Here is a 22,780-nt window from a genome sequence, read left to right as displayed (position 1 = left end):
CATCTACTCTGTGGGCCCGATTCAGGCCTGCTCACTAGGCGTCTGTTCGCTGCCTAGCGAGCAGGTAAACGCTGCCCTGCTGTGGGAAGAATCACTGCACTACCATCAAATGATTTTTACACCCTTCGGTCTGAAAAGTAAGTCTATACTTTTCAGATGGCCCCTCAGATGCACACGCCTCCGTTCACATGTCTCCGACCAGTTTTCCCATGGGTGCGCCCACCATTTTTGTGGGCACGCCCATAAAATGCTAGGCAGAGCTCAGCGACCACCCTCTGCCCGCATATCATTGACAGAGCACACCGAAGGCGTTCGCTCAGGAGGTTTGCATACGCACATATTTACACATGCGCAGGAGCAAACCCCCACCATCGGGAACGGGGCCGAATTCTGACCTGAGTAAACAGTTCTGAATCAGCCCCTGTATTTGTGTTAAGTTTTGGATATGCAAAGTTTGTATAAAATTGTATTGTTTTTACTACAACAATAATAATAATAATAATAATAATAATAATAATAATAATAATAATAATCTGATAAACCGATAAACCATTAGTTCAGCAACTAGTGCAAACCTTGGTATGGACGATCCTTTTGCACTTGCCAGCTAAATGCGAGGCTTTTTCTATCCATAGCTAACATAAGTAAAGTGGCCCTACTATAGAACTAAAAAGTTGGCCCTACTATAGAACTAAAAAAGGTGGCCCTACTATAGAACTAAAAATGTGGCCCTACCATAGAACTAAAAAATGTGGCCCTACCATAGAACTAAAAAAGGTGGCCCTACCATAGAACTAAAAATGTGGCCCTACCATAGAACTAAAAAAGGTGGCCCTACTATAGAACGGATATTGGCATTTGCTCGTATGGTGCTGATATTTCACATTCTGCTTTGCAATAAAGCCACAGTATAGAATCCACTCCGCAGTACTAGAGCACCTTATCATCCTCCCACAGCAACTGGGTCTAACAAAATATGTATGGTGTGATCTGACATTGCACATGTGTCCTCCCACATAGTTTCTTTTCTCTGTGCTCACTAAAAAGACAAAACTGCAGCTACAAAATAAAAGTCTGCTCATCTCAGCTATTAGATAGCCTACAGTTGTTTACATGTATGTACCATTTTAGATACACTGGCAATTTATGTAGATATATACATTCTCCATTCTTTACTAAATATTTTTATTTTGTTTAGGTTATTAACACATTTGCAGCACAAAGCATTTATTCTGCATTTAAATGCTGGAAACAGATCACGCACCCTTTACTGGCTGGTTTCAAAATTTGCACAAAATCTGCACTTCGGATAATAAGATTAAGGGGGGATATACGCGGGACGATGTAAGCCCCATTTCTACGTAATCTGACTAGATTGCTTAGAAATGAAGCACAAATTGCTGTGTGTGTGTGTGCACGCCCCATAGAGATACCCCACGCATCGCTATAGCCGTGCTAGATATTTCAAGCATGCTTAAAATATCTAGTTATCACCGAGGTTTGATCTATTGAGAACAGGGGCAGTGACAGATAGCTCAGCATACATTGCTGGGCTGAGTGATCTGTGCTGAGCAATTCCGTGTGGCTCAGCAAAGCTCAACTTGCCCCATGTGTACAGGGCATTAGTGTCAGCCACTCTCAGACTGAGGGCCTAATTCAGATCTGATCGAAGAATAAATTTGTTCTCAAAAAGAGCAAAACCATGTGCACTGCAAGTGGTGCAGATGCAACATGTGCAAAGAGTTCGATTTGAGAGTTATTTTGTTTCTGTGCCGGGTAAATACTGGCTGCTTTATTTTTACACTGCAATTTAGATTGCAACACGCACCACCAAAATCTGTAGCTGGCCATACACTTGTCCGAATTGGCTACTTTTCATCCGATTCCGACAGATCGGGCAGAGAAATCGGGTGAAAAGTGGCGAAATCAAATGTGTTTGACATCTGATTCAATACATGGTCCTGTGCGCATCTGATCCAGAGATTGGACCTGCTGCACATAAGACAAATCTGAATTGCAGGAATTGGGTGCAAATTGTGGCTGATTTTTAGCAGCTCAGATGTATTGCATCTGATTTTCCTTTAACTCCTCTGGCAACTCCCAGGTAGTCCTTCTTTGTTATTTTTACATGCGATAAATCGCATGTAAAAATTGTGCATCAAGTACCAAGTCAGATGTAAGTGCTCCTGGGGAGCTGCCGGGGGAATAAAAGGGAAATCAGAGTGGGCCTTAACTCTCTCTGCACATTACATCTGCCCCACCTGCAGTGCACATTGTTTTGCCCATTTTGAGAATAAACTTTCCGTGCGATCAAGTCTGAATTTGGTGCGTCTCACATAAGACCCTTGGCTTTCTCCTGCGGACTATGAATTTGCAGTGGCTAAATTACACATGCCCAGAAAATGGTCCGGACACTTCTGCCTTTTTTCTACAGCTCACAACCACCAATATTTATCCTTGGAAATCATACAGGTGCACAATAAAATGGGATACGGTCATTAGCTCGACATGCATTGGGTCGACAGGCCTTAGGTCAACACTTGAAATAAGTTGACATGGCTAAGGTCAACAATGACCAGGTCGACAGTCAAATGGTTGACATGTGGTTTGTGACATGTGCCGACAGGCGGTATTTCATGTTGTACCATCCACTAGGGTGCAGAGGGAGAATATTCTAGTGTGCCGAGTGCAGCGAGGCACCGTGCCCAAAGCATGTCGAGTGCAGTGAGCAATGCGAGGGAACGCAGTACACTGACGGTGCCCATGTCAACATTCGGGACAAAAATGTGAGAGTCATGTCGACCTTTTGACTGTTGATCTTCCAACACTGTCCACCTTAGCCATGTTGACCTTCAATGGTTGACCCAATGCATGTCTACCTAAATTGGATCGACCCAAAGACCCATATCCCAATAAAATATACAAGGTTGCTGAATTGTAATGCTTAGGCATAAGTGAATCTATACATCACAACTGCTCATGCCCAGGAATGTATTTGCATCTGCCATAAATGGCATAACACATTAAACCAGCGGTTCTCAAACTGTGGGTCCTAACCCAATGTGGGACCCAACCTTCTCAGCATGGGGTCGCGACTGCATGTTGCTGACCATCAGGCTGATGACTTTTCTAATCTCAGTCAGTGATTCAAAGAGTCTGAAAAATCTGTTGAATTGTCTGTTACTTTAGACTCCTCCCATTATTTTGTGCCTCCACAATGCTGCCATGTATGTGCTGTCTGCTGACTACACATGTGATGTGATGGGTAATGCTATATTAGACTCCTCCCATCATTTTGTGCCTCCACAATGCTGCCATGTATGTGCTGTCTGCTGACCACACATGTGATGTGATGGCCTTCTGTAGTAACTTGCTGGGGTCCTGTCATTATTTTTATTGTCTGATGGGGTCCCAGAGCAAAATAGTTTGAGGACCCCTGCATTAAACAATTTAGACCATGACATAGTTAACAATCCTACTACCATCCCATACGCCAGGCATGTCAAAAGTCCGGCCAGGGGGCCAATTGCGGCCCGTGATGTCACTTCAAGCGGCCCGCAGCCTCCAGCCAGAAGCAGGCGGCTGGAGGCTGACGTGGGACGCACAGCACAGGACTCTAAAGGTGGGACCCAAGCGAGCGCACCTTTACCTTGCTGACTTTCGGTCTGCATTGGTGAGGGGGTGCCAGCTGCCACTGTGAGACGTGTTTGGCGTCTTTCAGATGAGTATGTGTCCAACTCCTGCTGCTGCAATTATATATCACTCTCCACCACGATCAGTGACAGCAGTGTGCAGAGAGGGGGGAGCAGCAAAGGGGAAGCTTGCTCCTGTAATATGCGGAGAAGGGCGGCGTCGGAAGCCCAAGCATCTGTCTCCTGCAGGGGAATATACAGTGAAGGGAGGCAGTATGTGGTACATTCAGAGAAGGGTGGGCAGGCTGGGGGACATAGTGAATTGGGGCAGAGTGAGGGGAATACAGGGAATGGGGTACATACAGCGAAGGAGGGGCAGTGAATGGGGGCAGGCTGGGGGAAATACAGAGAAGGGGGTCAGGCGGGGAATATACAGTGAAAGGGGGCACGCTGGGGGACATACAATGAATGGGGGTACAGTGGGGGACCATTCTGATGTGATTAGTGGTTCAAAGAATGTCAGGCTGAATGGTCGGCCCCCACACATTTTCACGTCACCATATCTGGCCCTCTTTGCAAAACGTTTGGACACCCCTGCCATACGCCAATAACAGGTTTTAAAATTGTGGCTGGTGAGGCCATCCCTTGAACAAAAATAGGGAAATTACAACGACATAAAGAACTATGGGATGAGAATAAAGCTGTCAATTGCACAGTGTATTAATGTGACATCCATAATGACTGTTTTGACAGCAGAGTGATAAAAAAAAAAAAAAAAATGATCTAGGTATCATGGCAGCTGTGTGAGCCAATCCCAGTTCTCCATGTATGCTTGGCAAACGGTCTAATAAAATCAAAAGGTGGCTGGATGGTTCTAGAATACAATGTATTTTCTCATAATGAACACATGTATTAACACAACCTATAGATAGTGGATATTGCGCCTTCGAAAAACAATCGCGCACATGCAGGAAAATCAGATATATGCAGCTGGCAGCAGCAATTATTGAATAAATGATCACGTTACACAAAATATTCCACACGGGTGTAAGATGATTTGAGCTATATTACAAATGAGCAGTTGTGGACTATGATAACCAAACTAATTCGGAATATCATTTATCTGATACAGTCTAGAAATCGTAGCTAGATTTCGTTGGATTGCTACGGAGAAACATCCTATACTTTTGTGAATCCACACTGTAGAAAATGTACCTTAAATAGAAGTCTAGTCTAATGCTAGGTACACACTCTGTGATATAATGTCCGTACAGCCAAAGATCAAAATATTTTTAAGTACATTGGAATTAAGTGAACTTTATGCATCGCTGAACAATGTATTCCACAGATATATATTGCACTGTTCATGCTACAGAATACAGGAACCCTGACTTCACAAATGGGTGGGCATATCTAAATTGCTGCCCAGTTGAGATCACGTAACCGACTGGAAAGTTTACAGGTTAACCAGAATCAGTTAGGCGCTCGCTGGGTCCAGTGGTCAGTCAGCCAATTATGTGCCTTGCATTACTATCAAATGGGCCAGATGCATTAAGATTCAAAAGTGATAAAATGGAAAGTAATAAACAACCAACCAATCAGCTCCTGCATAACATTTTTCAAACAGAGGGCCAGATCCATTAAGCTTCAAAAGTGATAAAATGGAGAGTGATAAACAGCCAGCCAATCAGCTCCTACCTGCCATGTCACAGACTGTTTGAAAAATGTCAGACAGTAGCTGATTGGCTGGCTGTTTATCACTCTCCATTTTATCACTTTTGAAGCTTAGAGAATCTGGCTCACAGTCTGTGACATGGAAGATGATTGGCTGTTTTTTTCACTCTTGAAGCTTCGTGCATCTGGCCCAATATCAGTACTTGTGTACTAGCACGGCACTCATCGCATCGCAGACCATATCGCATGCGATGCGATATCGGCCGATGTTCTACAATTTCATACAATTTTAAAATTGTATGGCATTGTATATGGCATACAATGCCATACAATGCAATGCGATTATAAATTGTATAAGCACCCTAATGGGTGCTTACAATGCTTAAATGCACCCCCCATGCCACCCCCCAAGTATAAACATGAACCCGCTGCATGGCGAGCGCATCGAGCCCCCGAGGGGCGGCGGTACGCGTCCTACGACCTTTTCATACCCTCACTATCCACATCGGCGTGGAGTTTATTCTATAAAGTGTAGCGAGCGCAGCGAGCCACCGAGCCCGAAGCGTGGCGAGCGCAGTGAGCCCCGCGGATACCTTCACAGGTATCCGCATCCCCTCGCGGGCTTCACAGGCATCCGCGTCCGCTCGCCACACTTTATAAAATCAACTCCACGCCGACGTGGATAGTGGGGGTATGAAAAGGTCATAGGAAGCGTACCGCTGCGCTCGCCACGCTTCGGGTTCATGTTTATACTTGAGGGGTGGCGTGGGGGTGCATTTAAGCATTGTAAGCACCCATTAGGGTGCATATACAATTTAATATTGTATATGGGTCAAAATCGCATCGCATGCCATCGGGTGTATGGCATGCGATGTGATAAAAAAAATCAGGCGACTAATTATCGTGGGCGCCGTGCTAGTACACAAGTACCCCAATATCTTCTAAATTAAAGATGAAGGGTGCGTAAAGTCCCCAATAGAGCACATAAAATAAAAACATTCTGTGGTCTGCACCAATATAAGCTCCCAAACGCCACAGACTAGTGAAATAACGGAGGCATCATTCACAATGGGAGCTTGCGATATGTAGATTTTTAACACTTTAACACTGGCTCTTTCTTATTTATTAAGCAACATCCAATAGGAAGCTACAAGCAGCTTACAATGGGCTCCAAGTGTGCAATAGTCTGTACACTTGCTTGGAGCAAATCCAAAAGAATTTGTCTACCATAAACATTTAGATGATCAAATGGTCTCTCACTAAACTCAAATTTAGGTGGAGGAGCAACAGGGTCGGTCGTACTATTGTAAAATGGAAGCATTCTGCATGTATTCAATAAATCCATAAAATTATTCAATTACACACATTGTTTTTAAAACGATGCTTATAATGAAAAAAAAATATTATATTATTATATATTAAAAAAAATATTATATTATTATATTATAAATGCATGACGTCCCTTTACGTTGCCAAACATCATTCAAGACCTACTGTAAGCCAAGTTCTTCATTATAACCATCTCCATCATTCTGCCAGCTGCACTGCTCTCCTCCTTGCTCTAACCTGTAAAACACTCTGCGGAAGATGTATAAAGCAGTGATAAAGGAGAAGTGATAAAGTGTCTGGTACTTTATCACCAACCAATCAGCTCCTGACTCTTAAGATACAGGCTGGGTTTAAATAGGGACAATTAAGAGCTGATTGGCCGGTGATAAAGTACCAGGCACCTCATCACTTCTTCGTTATCACTGCATCATACATCTACCCCACAGTTACAAGTAAAAGGCCCTCCAAGCACCCCCTCATATGGTGGAACCATCTATGCATCATTCCTGAAGGGATTAAAAGCATTTCTGAAAGTGGTGCCAATGCTAAGCAAGACCGGCATCATAATGTAACCGCATTGTGTCACGTCTGAGTCTACAAGCCAGGCAATCAGCATGAAAGCCAATGTGAATGTATTTTGGCAGAAATGATTACTCTCCTACAAATATTACCACCATCATGTACAGGACTGGGAAATAGCATGCCAAAACAATCATATCGCATGCCTTCTTCCTCTAGCAGACTACTTCAACGTTTCATAGGCAAAGCTACAAACAAACACGGCCCCAGTTAAAGCTGTAGTGTTCTGTTAGTGCTAACCTCCTCCCTGCTGCCTGTGTGCAGCCAATACTGCAGATAAGCACTGAAGTGCTGCTGGAGCCAGCTTACAAGCAGAACAGGAGACATCTGTCATTATACGTGGAATCTGACTCTACGATTACGGCAATGCACCACCACAACACAACTGTTTACACTATTAACACCATTAAAGAAGAGCTTGTCCATTTAACTCTAGTATCAGATGTGTATATATATATTTATTAAGATGTTAAGAATTTTAAGCTGTATATAATTGATGTATTTATTTACAGAGGCCGGACGTCTGGGGTTACCCTCTTGCGAGATATAATAGAGACACAGCAAACAGGATTTTGGAGGTTTCCTATCATTACGCATCTAAACATTTTATACTGGAGATCATCACAGTGTATAAGAGATGTGCATTTTCTTTAATGTATGCTATACTCTGTGGTTAGGATGACTGGTGTTACTAACCATAAGCAGTGCATTTAATGAACCTATGCAAAAACATATTTTTTTGCTTTTGAAATAAATGATCTGGCTGTATTCCAAGCGGACATATCAATAGAGCAGCTGATGGACTACATTCAATTAATTAGTACATCAGCCATGTGCATTAGACATCACACACTTGTCAACCAGCAGCTCCCACTCGTCACCCCTAACACATTAGCCATGGTTTGTTGGCCCTGATGACACTGTTAGAAACAAGCCACTGCAGAGCACTGACACTTACCAATATTGGGATGCTTTAGGAGCCGGCAAATTCGAGCCTCACGCTCCAACTTCTGGTGGTCTATAAAAGAGAAAGGTGAAACAGGCTTGGTGAGTTGTTCATATTAAATAATATTCCAATGTTTATTTTAACAGAGATGCTAGGTAGCACAAATACCCTAACATATGTATATACACAGTTAAAAATAAGCTAAATACAGTAACTAAGATTTGTGCAAATGCATATAACATCAATCCAGTATATAAATTACGGTTACAGAATGTTTTGGGGTCAAACGCTTGCCATATAAGTACATTTTGCGCCAAAATCTGGTCAGGTATTGGTGCCAAGGTAGAACAATATTTGAAGTCATAAAGGAATATAACAGTTTACCAATAATAGGATTAGCTTATTACGTATTACCATTGTAAATCAATAAAGCAAGCTTACTAATCCATTACACAAGCAGTGAAAATGCAGATAATACAGGGAAGGTTCTGGTATCGGATATTAGTAGTCTTTAATCTGGCTGCGCTGCACAGAAAATTACTGCGCTTTATAACGATTTTACATCACATGAAGCGCCTATGAAGCCAGGTTGGTATGATGCATAGATAATGTTACTGCACTATAATGATGTTTTAATTATTATCACACTACAACAGAGTTCAATGGAAGCAGATATCTAAAATGTTATGTTTTCTTGTGTGTTCACTGAGATGCCAACATCCCGGGAAATTATTTAAGAGTTTGTGTTACCATGTAAAAGACACTGGGAAGCAGTGTAGTACCTTAATATAGGTTACAGCATTTTTCAGTATAATAACAGATAACACAGAAGTTATATATTTACATACAAACACACACCATATTATGTATAGGATTATAAAGACCCAATAGCAGCCCCAGGGTTACAAATGGTAGCAGATTGCACAGAAACAGAACAGTACACCAGATGCTAATGAAGAAGGTGTAGACATGTGACCGTGGGAACAGAGGTCCCTGTTCCTCAGAGCTAACAGTCTTCTAGAGGTAGAGTAGAGTATATGGTAAGCGGCCTACACCCCAAAACAATTCTGCATCTCAATTTAGACATTTAAATCCAAAGAATAAAACACCAGCACATAAACCGCTTTGAAGGACACTTGCAACACATACTGCAGCACCATTGAACAAAGCATTAAACATAGGAAACCTATTTTCCAGCAACAGACCGTTATCATAGAAGATGTCGTTGAGCAACAGGCGGGTAAAATGTAGGAGGTCATCCATACATTCCTATCATTTCCTCACTTCAGGATTAGCCAGGGACAACAGAACTGTACACAATACAGTCATATGAAGAAAAGGTTATAATCTCACAAACTCCAAAATACAAGCAAGAAGAAAACTAAATTAAAAAATATTAGTTTTACAAAAAAGTATAGGTTTGTTACTGTATGTGTTAAGAGTGTCTAGTTAAGGCAGAAAATTGCTACTAATACCATTTAAATCCAAGCAGCTATAAGCTACAATTAAGCAAAAGGCAGCTCAAAGAGGACAATGAACCTACTGCTGTTCTAATGGCTCCATGCAGTAGAAAATGCGATATCACTGTGAAGTGTAGGATAAATACGTTTATACATAACAAATTTCTTTATTGAAGTGTTACAAACAGGATTACAGCTATGATAAAAGTCTACATTAACCCGACAGAGCCATAAGAAACTATGTTGATTACCTGTCATTAGCTCTGAAGTACACTAGTTTTTCATGTAATTAACCTGGGTAATGATATTAATCATTAAACTTGGGTAACTTGCGCTGAGGCTTCATGAGTGGAAAAAGTCCACCTTCTTTGTTGCCCCCATTAGCCTTAATATCCAGGAATGTAAGTTCTCACGAGCAGGGCCCTTTTCCCTTATGTGCTTTTCCAACATTTAATTAAACTATCTTCTAATCTATACTCCTTCCAACAGCATCAAATCGCACGTTTTGCTGTACTTATTTCAGTGTTTTTTGACAGACCCATATAGAGTTAAGTCCCATACTCACTTAACTCTGGGCTTTCTGAGCGATATTGTTCACTATATCGATTACGATGTGTGCTCCCACACATCTCTAACGCCCCCCCTCCCTCGTCCTACATGTTCAGGCGAGAGAGGTCCTTGTTAAAGACAGCCATGTAGAAGCCTGGCCGTCGACAGAACTTGCCGATGCTCACACCCCACCTCTGCTAATATCGGAGTCGGTAGGGGCTCTTTGAGTATGTATGAGGCTTGAATGAACAATCCAAAGTCTTATACAATTTCCCTTGCAATCCAGAACACTCCTTTCCAAACAATATAATGTACATACACACACTCACACACACAGAAGGATTGAGTAAATGATCAGAGGGTTAGATGGGTCAATCGACAACTGAATATAATAAAGTCATTGGCACAACATCCATTATGCCTACACATGGAGCAATGTGTGCCAAATCGTGCAAGACAGGTCATTCATCTTTCCGCCTGCTGAATGGATCAGCGAGTAAATGAATGACTGGCAGGATGCCCGCATTGGATCATGATAATGCCCACACATGGAAAGAGTTTAAAAGATTGGTTGCTCCAAAAATGGCCATATAGTTTAAAAAAAATCTTACCATGGGTGCGCAGATTAAGTTTATATACCGTGTATTTGTCCTACATTGTCTTGAATTGTAACTCACTGCGTTCTTGTTTTGCCTATTTGTTTATTTACTCTGTCATTGGGCGCTGCATATCCCTTGTGGCGCCATAGAAATAAAGGATGATGATAATGATAATAATAATAATAATAATAATAATAATAATAATAATAATAAGGCTTAATTCTAAAATGTAGATAACTGGTAGCAACATTCTTAAATGTGAAGGATTACTTCCCTTCCAAAATTCCATTAAATATATTAGGTCTACAAATATAGATGACCTTTATTTTAGAAGATCCACCGAGGAGCAATATTGTTTCGATTGGCTGCTGTGGGTAAGAGACACTACCATGCAGTCATGGTATTGTCTGGGAAACCCTCTCTAGCACCACACTCCATTGGGTGTTATCTTCTCTGCAGGCATAAGTTCTCAGCATTAACAAACAAAACCTATGCAACCATGCTGTGGGCACCTTACTTATTGCAAGCGTCACTACATGTTGCGCAGACATTATCGAAGCAAGTTGCCCTTCCGCACCAGAAATACACTTTAAAACCATAAAAAGGTCAGAAAACGACTACTGAAATAAAGGTATTTCCAGGATCACAGTAATACAATAAACACATTTTATTTGGCAAATAAAACATTATAGATCCCTTTTCCCGCCCCCTCAAAAAGCAGAGCAAAATAATTGCAATGTCAGTGCCAGCGGTTGCTCAGTGCCAAATAAAGCAACACTTTTATTGCTCCATATAAAGAGCAGAATCGGGCATAGTATCGGCAAACTGTATAGCGACAAATAAAATAAATGTAAAAAAAAAAAGTCTAAAATCAACACTAAAATAATCATCAGTGTACAGTATATGTCAGTTAAGTTCTGTATTTTTTAATTCAATTGGATCTGCGCTCTCGTCTCAATTCCATTTACTTTTATTGCTCCACCTGCGTCATCTATTTCCCGGAGCGTAAAACACTCCCAAACCCCCCTCCCCCCTCCTAGAGGTGGGGAGCAGTGTAAGCTTTTTATTATATAAGATTCATGTATTATCAAATTATCTATTAGAATTTTTTGACAATGTAGCGAATATCAAATAAGAAAGAAAGCAGTGACTTTATGCAACCCTGGTTGGGTGACAGCTGTCAGCTGTCGCCGGGCAGTGACGTGATCGGGAGGTGGGGCCGGGGTGGCGCTGGGAGATGACAGCATCTGCCAGCGGCGCCTTTACAGTACAGTAAACGGGACCTGGGTAGCGCCAGCCCGGATTACCCATTCACACTGCCCCTGGACCCGCGATGGTCCCGGGTCAACATCAACACCCGGATTGAAATACTGGGACCATCTTTCAGGACCCTTTCACACTGACCAATTTCCCGGGTTGTTGCGCGTTCATGTGCAATAACCTGGGAAATATTAAGGGGTATAATGAAGACCAGAAATACAGTTCCTGCTCTACATTTGAGGTGAACAGGTGTAGCAGGGAATTTCTAAATCATTAATGTGTACATACTGTACTATCCCCATTTATGATCCAATGGCTAAATTTACCCATAGCTAACACTGCAGACACCAGGATCCATTCCAACAGTTACATCATTATTGGCAAAAAAAAAAGAAAAAAGAAAAAACACAGTTCCTACTATTGGCATATGCTTGATCCAAATCAGCATTTTAGTAATTTCAATTGGTTTCTTCTTACAGAAGGACTTCAACAGGAACTAATAACAGAAGATCAATTCTAACAGCATCGATCGAGGTAAAATAGTGACGCAATAAAGGCAAATAATAAGCATGAAAAATGTGTCTCACATTAACTCCTCCTTGTGCAGAAAGCACCGAGCACTAGCTAAGGGATAAGGCAGGTGTGGTGTCACACAGTACATGTAAATGGAGCTGACTACCCAAGGTCAGAACAGGGAGGGTGACACCATTTGGTTGTCATGGCAACAAAACAGGCTGTCCCATTAGGGGTATAACACCACCTCAGCTTGAACCTGAAGGTTCTCCACACTTGTCCAGAGCAGGGCGTGAAACGACATTCACGTGTCAAATAACGCTGGTGTCACTTCTCAGCCTCATGTCCAGAGATCGCCCTTGTTTGCTGCCATGGCAAATTCCTGTAGTAATGGATATGCTATTTTTCACTTGTTACCGACAATTGTTAGACCTGCTAAACTGTAATAATCAGATATACTTACACAACCACACTGGCTACCAGGCAAACATGTAGGTAAGTATGGATAATGACAGTAATGATGCATAAATTACATTAGCCTTGAACCTGCTGTAGTCCCAGTCCATCGGAACCATAAGGAACAGACAAGCCTGCTATTTCTCAGCCTAGTTTTATACAGCCTCTGAACTAAACTCCGCCCTTATGCTATATGGCTAGAAGATATTTTACAGCGCTCTCACATGTAAACCTAGGCTCTTTAAGAGTGTAGCACCTTCACTTTGCCAGCAAGTATTGGGTCACAATGCAAGCACAATTTGTGTTTTAAAAACAGTCCAAACAAAACGATCTATAGTGGACCAGACCGGCATGTGCGATATACATAATTGTCAGACTCTAGGGGAAATTAAATTCAAAGTGAAAAGCATCCAAGCATTGCTGCAAACATATTGGCCATATACGCTAGTGACGCCATCACACGATTTACCTCACACCTTTTTATTCGCAGAAGCAATTGGCCATTTTGCGTTTATGTCCAAAACTGAACTCCCCATGTGACCGACCTTAGAATAACTAGGAAGAGGACCAATAAATATTATCTCTATATCTATGTAATGGGTACTACCATTTAAAAGACGACTTCAGTCTTTTAAATGCAACTAAAAGGGACATTACATTTATCAGTAAAGCATGAATCGTTATCAGTGCAAAACAATTAAGCTTTAGGAATGTTTAGGTCTACATTTACTCAGACTTACTATAAACATGCACTTAAGGGTCTGGGACGGATGGAGCCAAAATCCCAGCGGTTGGAATCCCAACGCCGTAATCCCGACCGCCGCAATGCCGGCAATTTCTCTCTCAAAGGGTGTCGACCGGGCCCGCTGCGTGGCAAGCGCAGCGAGCCCGCAAGGAGGGGCGATCCACGGCCCCCTTGTCGATATTTCATTGGTCGGGATTCTGGCATCGGTATTTCGACCACCGGGATTTCGTACTGAATCCGTCTGGGACACCTATTGCCCATAACTGCTATAAAAGAATTTCTCATGAATTATATGTAGAAAAAATACATAAATAGTCTAGTTTTTTTTCTTTTTTGCACTTTTGCAGAGAAATTAAATCTTCTGTAGCCAGAATAGAGCAAAATAAGTTGCTATTCTTAGGTACCCGCCAATAACAAGCACTTTCGTAATCGTGGAAGCCAGCTAGTACATGCTCAGTGTAAAATGACTCCTAAATAAGTCACGCTAACCTTGTACTATAAGTTCCACTATGTATGCCTTACTGACTAGGAGATGATCTGTTCACACCTCTCCTCCCATGTCATGTGCTTTTTTGAAAACATGTTCTCATTCATACAATTCCCTTGTCCGAAAGACTATTTGTAAAATGGAAGAATACTAAACATAAAAAGGTTAGCCAAGCTGTTGTGAGAAAGGTAATGAGATGCAGCTGTGTTTTAGAAGACATAATGGATACACTTGGTTGCTGACATTATGGGACTATGAGCACACACACAGATGACCAGGTCACTAATATGGAGCTTCCTGTTTCTGCAGGAAATCTATTCTCTATACTGCAAATATGGCATGCACAATGGCTGGGCACTCTACAAGATTAGAAATTAGTGATAACACATTTTACAACAACTGTATAGCTCCATACACACTACCTAATATTTTTTAAAGAAAATGCTCAGAAGGAAACTTCTGAGAGAATTTTTTTTTTTTAAATGAGTAGTTTGTTTGCTCAATGTAGTAAACAATGCAAGCTCCCACGCATTATTAATGACCCTCCAGTCTGAACATGCAGGTCAATTTGGCTGTATAGCCAAAGAACCGCACGTTGTCCAGGGCTCAGTTGTACTTGGGAAATCTGAACAAATTACTGAACAAACTATGGCAACAATACTTGCCAAGTTTTGCCAAGTTTTCATTTATTAATAAAAGTTCCAGACAAAGAGAGTATAAGGATCTATTACACATAGCAAACACAAGCTTACAATATTAGAATAAAGATAAAACCACTGTATAAATAAGCACATTCTAAGGGGAATCGCTAAGACAGGCAAAAATCACTCTGTGCATACATTTTTTTCCAGCCCAACCATTTTCCCCCCATCATCCGTCTGCATACACGCTGGGCAAAATCACCCAGTGCGTATGGACCTTAAGATAGGACAGAACAAGACGTTACTTCACCCTTTATTACATTGTCTTGTGTATAAAGGCAATCTAGAATAGTCCAGGCCAAAGTTAGTTCAACCCAACCAATAACTGCCCATCGCTCTAGTGCAGGGGTGGCCAAACCTGTCCTCAAGATCTACCAACAGTTCATGTTTTTCAGAGAACCTGTGGATGTATAGTAGGAATGAATGCAGGATGGTTGAAAATGTGACAGTTAGTAATGACTACAGCTGTTCACCAGCTAGGAGATTTGGGAAACATGTATACACAGCCTTAAAGATCTGCTCTAATAATACCCCTTTTACACCAGAGTTTGGACCCGGGATATTGCCGCTCCAGTCCGGGGCAGGGCATGGTGTAAATGGGCTTAAAAAAAAATAACACGGGTACTGTTCCCCGGGAATCTGACCCGGCAAAATGTTCAGGGTCGGACACGGGGCTTACCGGGGCTCAGGGTAGTGTAAATGGCCATTATCCGGGTTATTTGGTGGGTAGAGGGGCACGAAGAGCTGATTGGAGCTTCTGCGGCTCTGGCAGATGATGTCATCTGCTGAAGACCCGCACAGGGCACATGTAGCAGCGCAGCAGCAGCGTTACCGCGCTACCACGCTACAAGCACACTCCACAGCCTCATCTGCTGCAGCACACACTGCCTGTGCAGTGTGTTCCACTCTGGCTGACCCCAAATTGCTGAAAAGTACAGCACAAACTGCAACACAGCTACTCCGTCTGCCATCTTTGCTGCAATGCTGGGAGCAGAACCCACCCCCTCCCTTTTCCCTTTCTTGTGACCTCATCTCAAACAGCCCAAAGGTCCATTTTTAATGACACCAGCAAGGAAAGACAGGGCTGATCCGTTTTCAGTGTGAATATGTAGTGGCATGCGATGCGATTTTTGCGGGGTTTTTATGCATTTGTGAGAAAAATCGCATGCCATACGATGCCACGCGATGCGATGCGCTGCGATGGCATGCGATTTTGATCACAAATGCATCCAAATGCATTTAAATTAGTAGCAAGCATGTGAAATGCACCCCAAATGTCATTTTTCACACTGTACCACCCCCACTATCAACGCCAACCCGAAGCGTGGCGAGCCCGCGAGGGGTGGCGGTACGCGTCCTACGACCTTTTCATACCCCCACTATCCACGTCGGCGTGGAGTTGAGAATAGAAAGTGTGGCGAGCGCAGCGAGCCACCAAGCCCAAAGCATGGCGAGCGCAGCGAGCCCCGCGAGGGGACGCGGATACCTTCACAGGTATCTGTGTCCCCTCGTGGGCTTCACAGGTATCCATGTGCACTCACCACGCTTCGGGCTCGGTGGCTCGCTGCGCTCGCCACACTTTCTATTCTCATCTCCACGCCGATGTGGATAGTGGGGGTATGAAAAGGTCGTAGGACGCGTACCGCCGCCCCTCGCGGGCTTGCTGCGCTTGCCACGCTTCGGGTTGGCGTTAATAGTGGGGGTGGTACAGTGTGAAAAATGACATTTGGGGTGCATTTTACATGATTTTAACACATGTCCATGATTTTTGTGAAAAATGGCATCGCATGCGATTTTTCCCTGTACGATGCCCATTGTGGGAGCAGTGATACTACACAAGTACCATTTGTGCAAACAGATCTGCTTCTCTTTCACTTATGTGTTTTGCCTAGAGGTGTCATTTCGTAAAGTTAAAGGTGGACATTTATTAAACTTTCCAAAGTATTAGACTATCAGAGATGTTGCCCATACCAACCAATCAGCTTTTACCTAACATCTTTCAGGCACATAAATTATTAGGAGAAGTGAATTGGTTACTAAGGGCAACCTGTCCACTCTATATAAGGTTGAAGAATTGTATTGATCAATATTTGTGGGAACTTATTTACGGATTACTAATGTTCATGAGGCACTGGGAAATGGTTGTGCTATGGCCTTCTGAAAGTCTGTGCACAGAAGAGAAGAGGGAGCACTGCAATGCCCTGATGCTTTTGCTCACTGTGCCTCTTACAGCATATCATAGCACAGAAACATTGGTTACTGACAGAAAAGATATTGCAGTGAATATTGTAAAGATTTTGTCCTTACGGTAGTTGTATTCCTACAGTTATTGCTGCATAAGGGCATTGAGGCTGAATACCGACCTTATGCATAAAGTGAGGAATACATTTGAATCAATTATGCTAATCAGAACCAAATGGTGGCATTACTGCTGAGCTAGCACTAAAAGAGGAAGCTAAGAAATATGGTTGTAGAGCTACTGTAGGAATGGTACAGTATAAGAAGCAGATCTCCTTTGGACTTTGCTTAGAACACAGTGCAAAGCTTAATAGCTGATTATACTGCAGCAACACATATCTACGCCATTATCCGTATCTATTTGTCGGTCTTCAAAAATGTTCTACTAACTAGTTCACCATACTGTGGGGTTGATTGATAGGTGGGCGCTGCTGAGCCCACCCCTCACATCTGTTGCCGGAGTTTTAGGTGCAATAATATGAAAAGGATAGCACCAGCCTTCCTTCCCCTTGTGTACTAGCGTGTGTCTGAATGTATAAACCAAAGGACACCTAATTCCAGCTCCTTCACATACAGTAACAGACACACCACCAATGCTCAACTATACAAACATCGTCATTGTGTCACACCCCTGTATATGTTTTTAGGTATTACAATAAGCAAATACACTGTACGTCTACATACATTAACCTTCTTATCCTATGGTGACAACTCTTGATTTCTCAGGTTTGATTAAATACCACGTTTAAAAAAAAAAAATTTAAAGTTACATTTTTTTTAAGTTCCCAAGGTTTTATCCCAGATAATTGGATATCCTCTATCACTGCGATTTGCACTCATCCCACCTACTGTCAGCCTCTAGTTTCCAGTCTTCTATGCAATTTCTTTCAACTTTATTTACACTAAAACGCAGCTGATGCTTAATTAATGCACATGGCTTAAAGAGAATAGGTCAAACGTTAAGCTAAAAAACAACTAGTAGTTAAAAAAAAGGAGAGTAAGAAGAGGTTTTGAGAACCTTCCATTGAGTTAAAAATATATATATTTTGGTGGAGTGGGGGGGGGGGGGGGATACCTTGCTCCGAAAAGCTTACAATTTCAAAGGAGGGGAGACAGACAGGTGACATTAGGTACTGGCAAGGAGGCCTGAAGGTAGGTAGGATGATAGGGATGACCAAGACATGAAGGTGGCTGATGAGGAGAGCAGCCTCGGTATTTGGTAATGTGGAAGGGTACACTTTGATGGACAAGGTCGGGGAGAGTCAAATAAAGCAAGCAAGCTTGTTACAGTGAAGGGATATGTGCATGGGATAGGCGAGAGGCGACTGTCATTGGCACAATCCCATTACGAAGATCAGTATCACACAACATTTATTTCTGTCACATACAATAAGAACCTATCCACCTACACCAGCTTATCATACACCATTTTTACCAATGAGAAGAAGACTTGATGGAGAAACAAAGAAACGGCTATCTATTTAGCAAGGAAAAAGATTTCCCCTCTTAAGATTTCTTGTTATTGGTCAAAGCAGTGAAGATGTCAAATAACTGTACTCAGTGACGTTTCAATAAGATCAAGAAAAAAAGTGATCAGAAACATTGTCAATGTCAGATCCGGCAAAGTCATCACTTCCAATGAGGCAGTCAGGTCCTTGTCATCCTATATTACACTATAAATGACGATTTTCCTCCAGTTGACAGTTTTTAACAGCAGTTTGTGTCAGGGGATTTATTGGTAAATGGAAATGTGCAGTAGCAGCTTGTTTCCTGGGATGCAGTTTCCATAATACAAGGTGAGGAAGCCAGCCCAGCTCATATGGTACAAAAAGCTTTGAAATATGATCCACCTCTTGTTACAGGAGGTGAGATCTCAATACATTCTGTTATCCACCCAAAAACAGGCAGATGGCATTAGGAAAATGCCCCTTATAGTGGCTAGGTTACATTCCTAATTACTTTGTCTTGCCTCTGGCATAACAGGCACTTAGAACAGCCCTAAAGAATTCATATTTCATTGCATCTGACCAGGAGAACAGTGTGAGACAATTGGTGTTTGCAGCCTATTTTTTTGTTTTAAGCATCAAATACATTAAATAAAATGTATCTCCATTACAGAGGCAAAGCAATCTTTCAATGTTATTGGACAATAAATCCATTGATTAGTCAGTCAGAGCGCAGGCAGTGCGCAAAGGATCCCCGCATAGCCTATTAAAAGAAATCTATAGCTTCTGCATTATTGGGAAAACACTAAATCAAACCCAACTGTAGAAAGTGTCTTTGTATGAAATGCGACCAACATTTACAGTATAATTTACCTAGTTTAAGCTGCAGCATTAATATTCTCTTCAGATAATTGTGTACTCCAGCCAGGGCTGCCACTAGGAATTTTGGGGCCCAGGACTGATTTCCAGACCACCCCCACCCCCCACCCCCCTTTTGCGCTTGCACAGTAGTCTGACCTTCCTGGGACAGAAGCAGCCATGCTGGGCACTGTGGAGTGGCTTCTTCAATGCAGGACGCCGGTGGACAATTAAAATGCAGCACCTGCTGGTGAGCCAATCAGAGCTCGTGTACCGGCAGCTGCTCTGATTGGCTAATGGTACACGAGCTCTGATTGGCTCAAAAGCGGGTGCAGCAGCTTAATTGGTGCTAGCATCTTGCATTGAAGAAGCCTGTGCTTCGGGATCTGAGTCCCAAGCGCGGCCCTGACTCCAGCTGATGTTTCTCTATATTACTACAGTATATAACCTAGATTTACTGGATCCTGTAGTATGGATTAGTCGTCTATAAGAGGAACAATAATAATAATAATAATAATAATAATAATAATGATGAAGTAACAAATAAGTATCAAACTTCAGAATGGTCACCAAACCTCAAAAGCAAAAGGTTTGTGCACACGGGTTAGATCTGGCATTCGATTTGATTTTGATATGCCGTTTGATTTCTACTATATAGTCTTGCCAGGCAAGATTATTTTTCTTTTCGATTTCCACTATACATGAACGCGCATTGGGATTGAATCTGCATCAAATGCTGCTAAAAGCATTCGATTTTGATTCGATTTGATTTTGCGGTACTTGTGTATTATCACGGCGCCCGATTTCATCTAAATCGCATACGATATCGCATCCGATTTATCGGCCAATTTGCAGCCGATTTTTTTTGGCCAATTTGATCTGCGATGCGATTTTGCGGCCGATTTGTATCCGATTTTTTGCAGATTTTCGGTCATTTCCTGACGATTTGCATGTTATTCCATCCTTGCACACCCCCAGGTACTATGTGATGGTATGCGATGTGATTTTCGGGAAAATGCCCCTGACTGTACAATTAAATATCTCATAGCAACGCATGCCAGCAAGTGGCATGCGATAAGATGTGATTCGCAATGGTAAATGCACCCCCATTGTTAACGCCACCCCCACTATCAACGCCAACCCGAAGCGTGGTGAGCGCAGCGAACCCACGAGGAGCGGCGGTACGCATCCTCCGACCTTTTCACACACCCACTATCCACGTCGGCGTGGAGTTGATTGTAGATAGTGTGGCGAGCGCAGCGAGTCACCAAGCCCGAAGCGTGGCGAGCGGACGCGGATTACTTTACATGTATACCGCGTCCCATCGCGGGGCTCGCCACACTATCTAAAATCAACTCCACGCCGACGTGGATAGTGGGGGTATGAAAAGGTCAAAAGGACGCGTACCGCTGCGCTCGCCACGCTTTGGCATTGATAGTTGGGTTGGGGTTGACAATGGGGGGAGGGGGGCATTTAACATTGTAAGCACCCATCAGCGTGATTGTACAATTACAAATCGAATCGCTTCATATGCATCGCATGGCATGCATCACATGCCACTATATTGCATGCGATGCACTACGATGGAAATCGGGGGTGTGCAAGGTGTGCAATGATGGAACAGCATGCAAATCAGCCGGAAAAAGTGAAAAATCGGACGAAAATCGGCCGGAAATCGACCGCAAAATCGCATCCGATTTTTGCATGCGATTTGCGGCCGATTTCGTGGGCGCCGTGATAATACACAAGTACCGATTTTGCTTCTATAATAGAAAACTAGTGCATAGCTTACTGTGTGCACCCTCTAATGAATGAGCTAATATAAATATATGAGGGTGGCATGCATCAAGCATCGCATTTTGCATAGGTATTTCCACCACTTACTGCATGCATAGCAAATGTGCATGAAGGAAAGCTCTTCCGATAAGAGATGGCCACTGCAATATCAGGACTTCTGGGTTTATGAGCCAGGAGTCCTTCTGCACACAGGTCCATCAGGGGGAAACTGAGAGATCCTACTAGATCTCCACTGGGAACTACAATATGTGAGAAGAATACCATAGGCGTCTATGAGGCAGCGTGTTGCCTATCGCATAGAGGCGCCACAAAGTTTCTGGAGCTCATACATACCGTATGGGGGTTTTAACCACATGTTGCCATTAGTACCTCACTCTCACTATCTGGCATGGTATGAAATGTTTTGTCAACATATTTCTTGACATTACTACACATTTTATATATTTAATAACTATTTTTTGCTTTGTTGTCTTTAAAAAAAGGATACTCATGACCTACACCAGTGTTTCCCAAACTGTGTGCCGTGGCTCCCTGGGGTGCCTCAGGACACTTGCAGGGGTGCCCTGGGTTGGTGATCCAGGACCAATACAAATTATTAATGGCTAATTATTTATAAGCAAAACAAGTGCTGGTGGCTGCCAATTATAAAATGTGTATAAACAGAAGCAAATCCTGGCCTTTACCAAATAACTGACCCTAAGAATCACATATAAACCCAATCTAATAAATAAATATTTGGCCTAGGGGTGCCGTGAAAATGTTTTTGATACTCTAGGGTGCCGTGAGTCAAAAAAGATTGGGAACCCCTGACCTACACTATCTTCATGGTTAGGATTTCTATAATACACAGGAAGGTCGACATGTCATTATGTCAACATGCATTAGGTCGACAGTCAAAAGGTCAACATGGGGTTTTTCGCTTTTCACTTTTTTGAGACTTAGGGCCTGGTGGGAGAATAAACGAGTGCGCCAAACCCCAAGCACGGAGAGCGCAGCAAGACATACGAGGGGACGCAGTGCACTTTTTTAGTGTCCATGTCTACTGTGTCGACATTAGGGACAAAAGACTTTAAAAACCTCATGTCGACCTAGCCCAATGCTTGTGTCAACCTAATGACATGTTGACCTAAGCCCGTGTGTCGACCTTGGTTGGTGTCGACCTTCAGTGGTCAATGCAATGCATGTCGACCTTTGTGCTGTTGACCCTATGACCCATACCTCTCCTCCCTCCCCTTAAATTGCAGCGACAAGCTTCCAGAAAGAGGTAATTGCGGTTCCCCAAAATAATCAGACTGTCAATCCCTGACATTTGGTTGCACAAAGTACGAATGATCGCCAGGAAGCTGAACTCATCCCTCTGATACAGAGGAACATGGTTATGCCAAATGTCTGTTAGCATATTCACCAGCAGTTGTGGAGAAGGAAGTTATACATATAATAACAGCTGCTAGCCGAAGGGTGAGGTGATAAGAACAAACATAGGTCATTTTGCTTTTAGCTATCGGTTGTAAG

The 22,780-nt window shown here is 42.7% G+C and overlaps 1 protein-coding gene across 33 annotated transcripts in view; it reads right to left on the bottom strand.

Moving 5' to 3' along the window:
- The window catches only part of CAMK2G (calcium/calmodulin dependent protein kinase II gamma), a 231,439-nt gene that overhangs the window by 121,073 nt on the left and 87,586 nt on the right, over positions 1–22,780 (bottom strand). For all 33 annotated transcript variants that reach the window (XM_083148536.1, XM_083148533.1, XM_083148534.1 and 30 more), the window contains exon 3: positions 8,173–8,232. In XM_083148536.1, the coding sequence (XP_083004662.1) occupies positions 8,173–8,232 (60 nt within the window). The remainder of the gene's footprint in view (positions 1–8,172; positions 8,233–22,780) is intronic.

Source organism: Crinia signifera, chromosome 6 (assembly GCF_055691185.1).
Source record: "Crinia signifera chromosome 6, ASM5569118v1, whole genome shotgun sequence".
Classification (NCBI taxonomy): Eukaryota; Metazoa; Chordata; class Amphibia; order Anura; family Myobatrachidae; genus Crinia; species Crinia signifera.
This window is presented reverse-complemented; position numbering and strand designations above follow the sequence as displayed.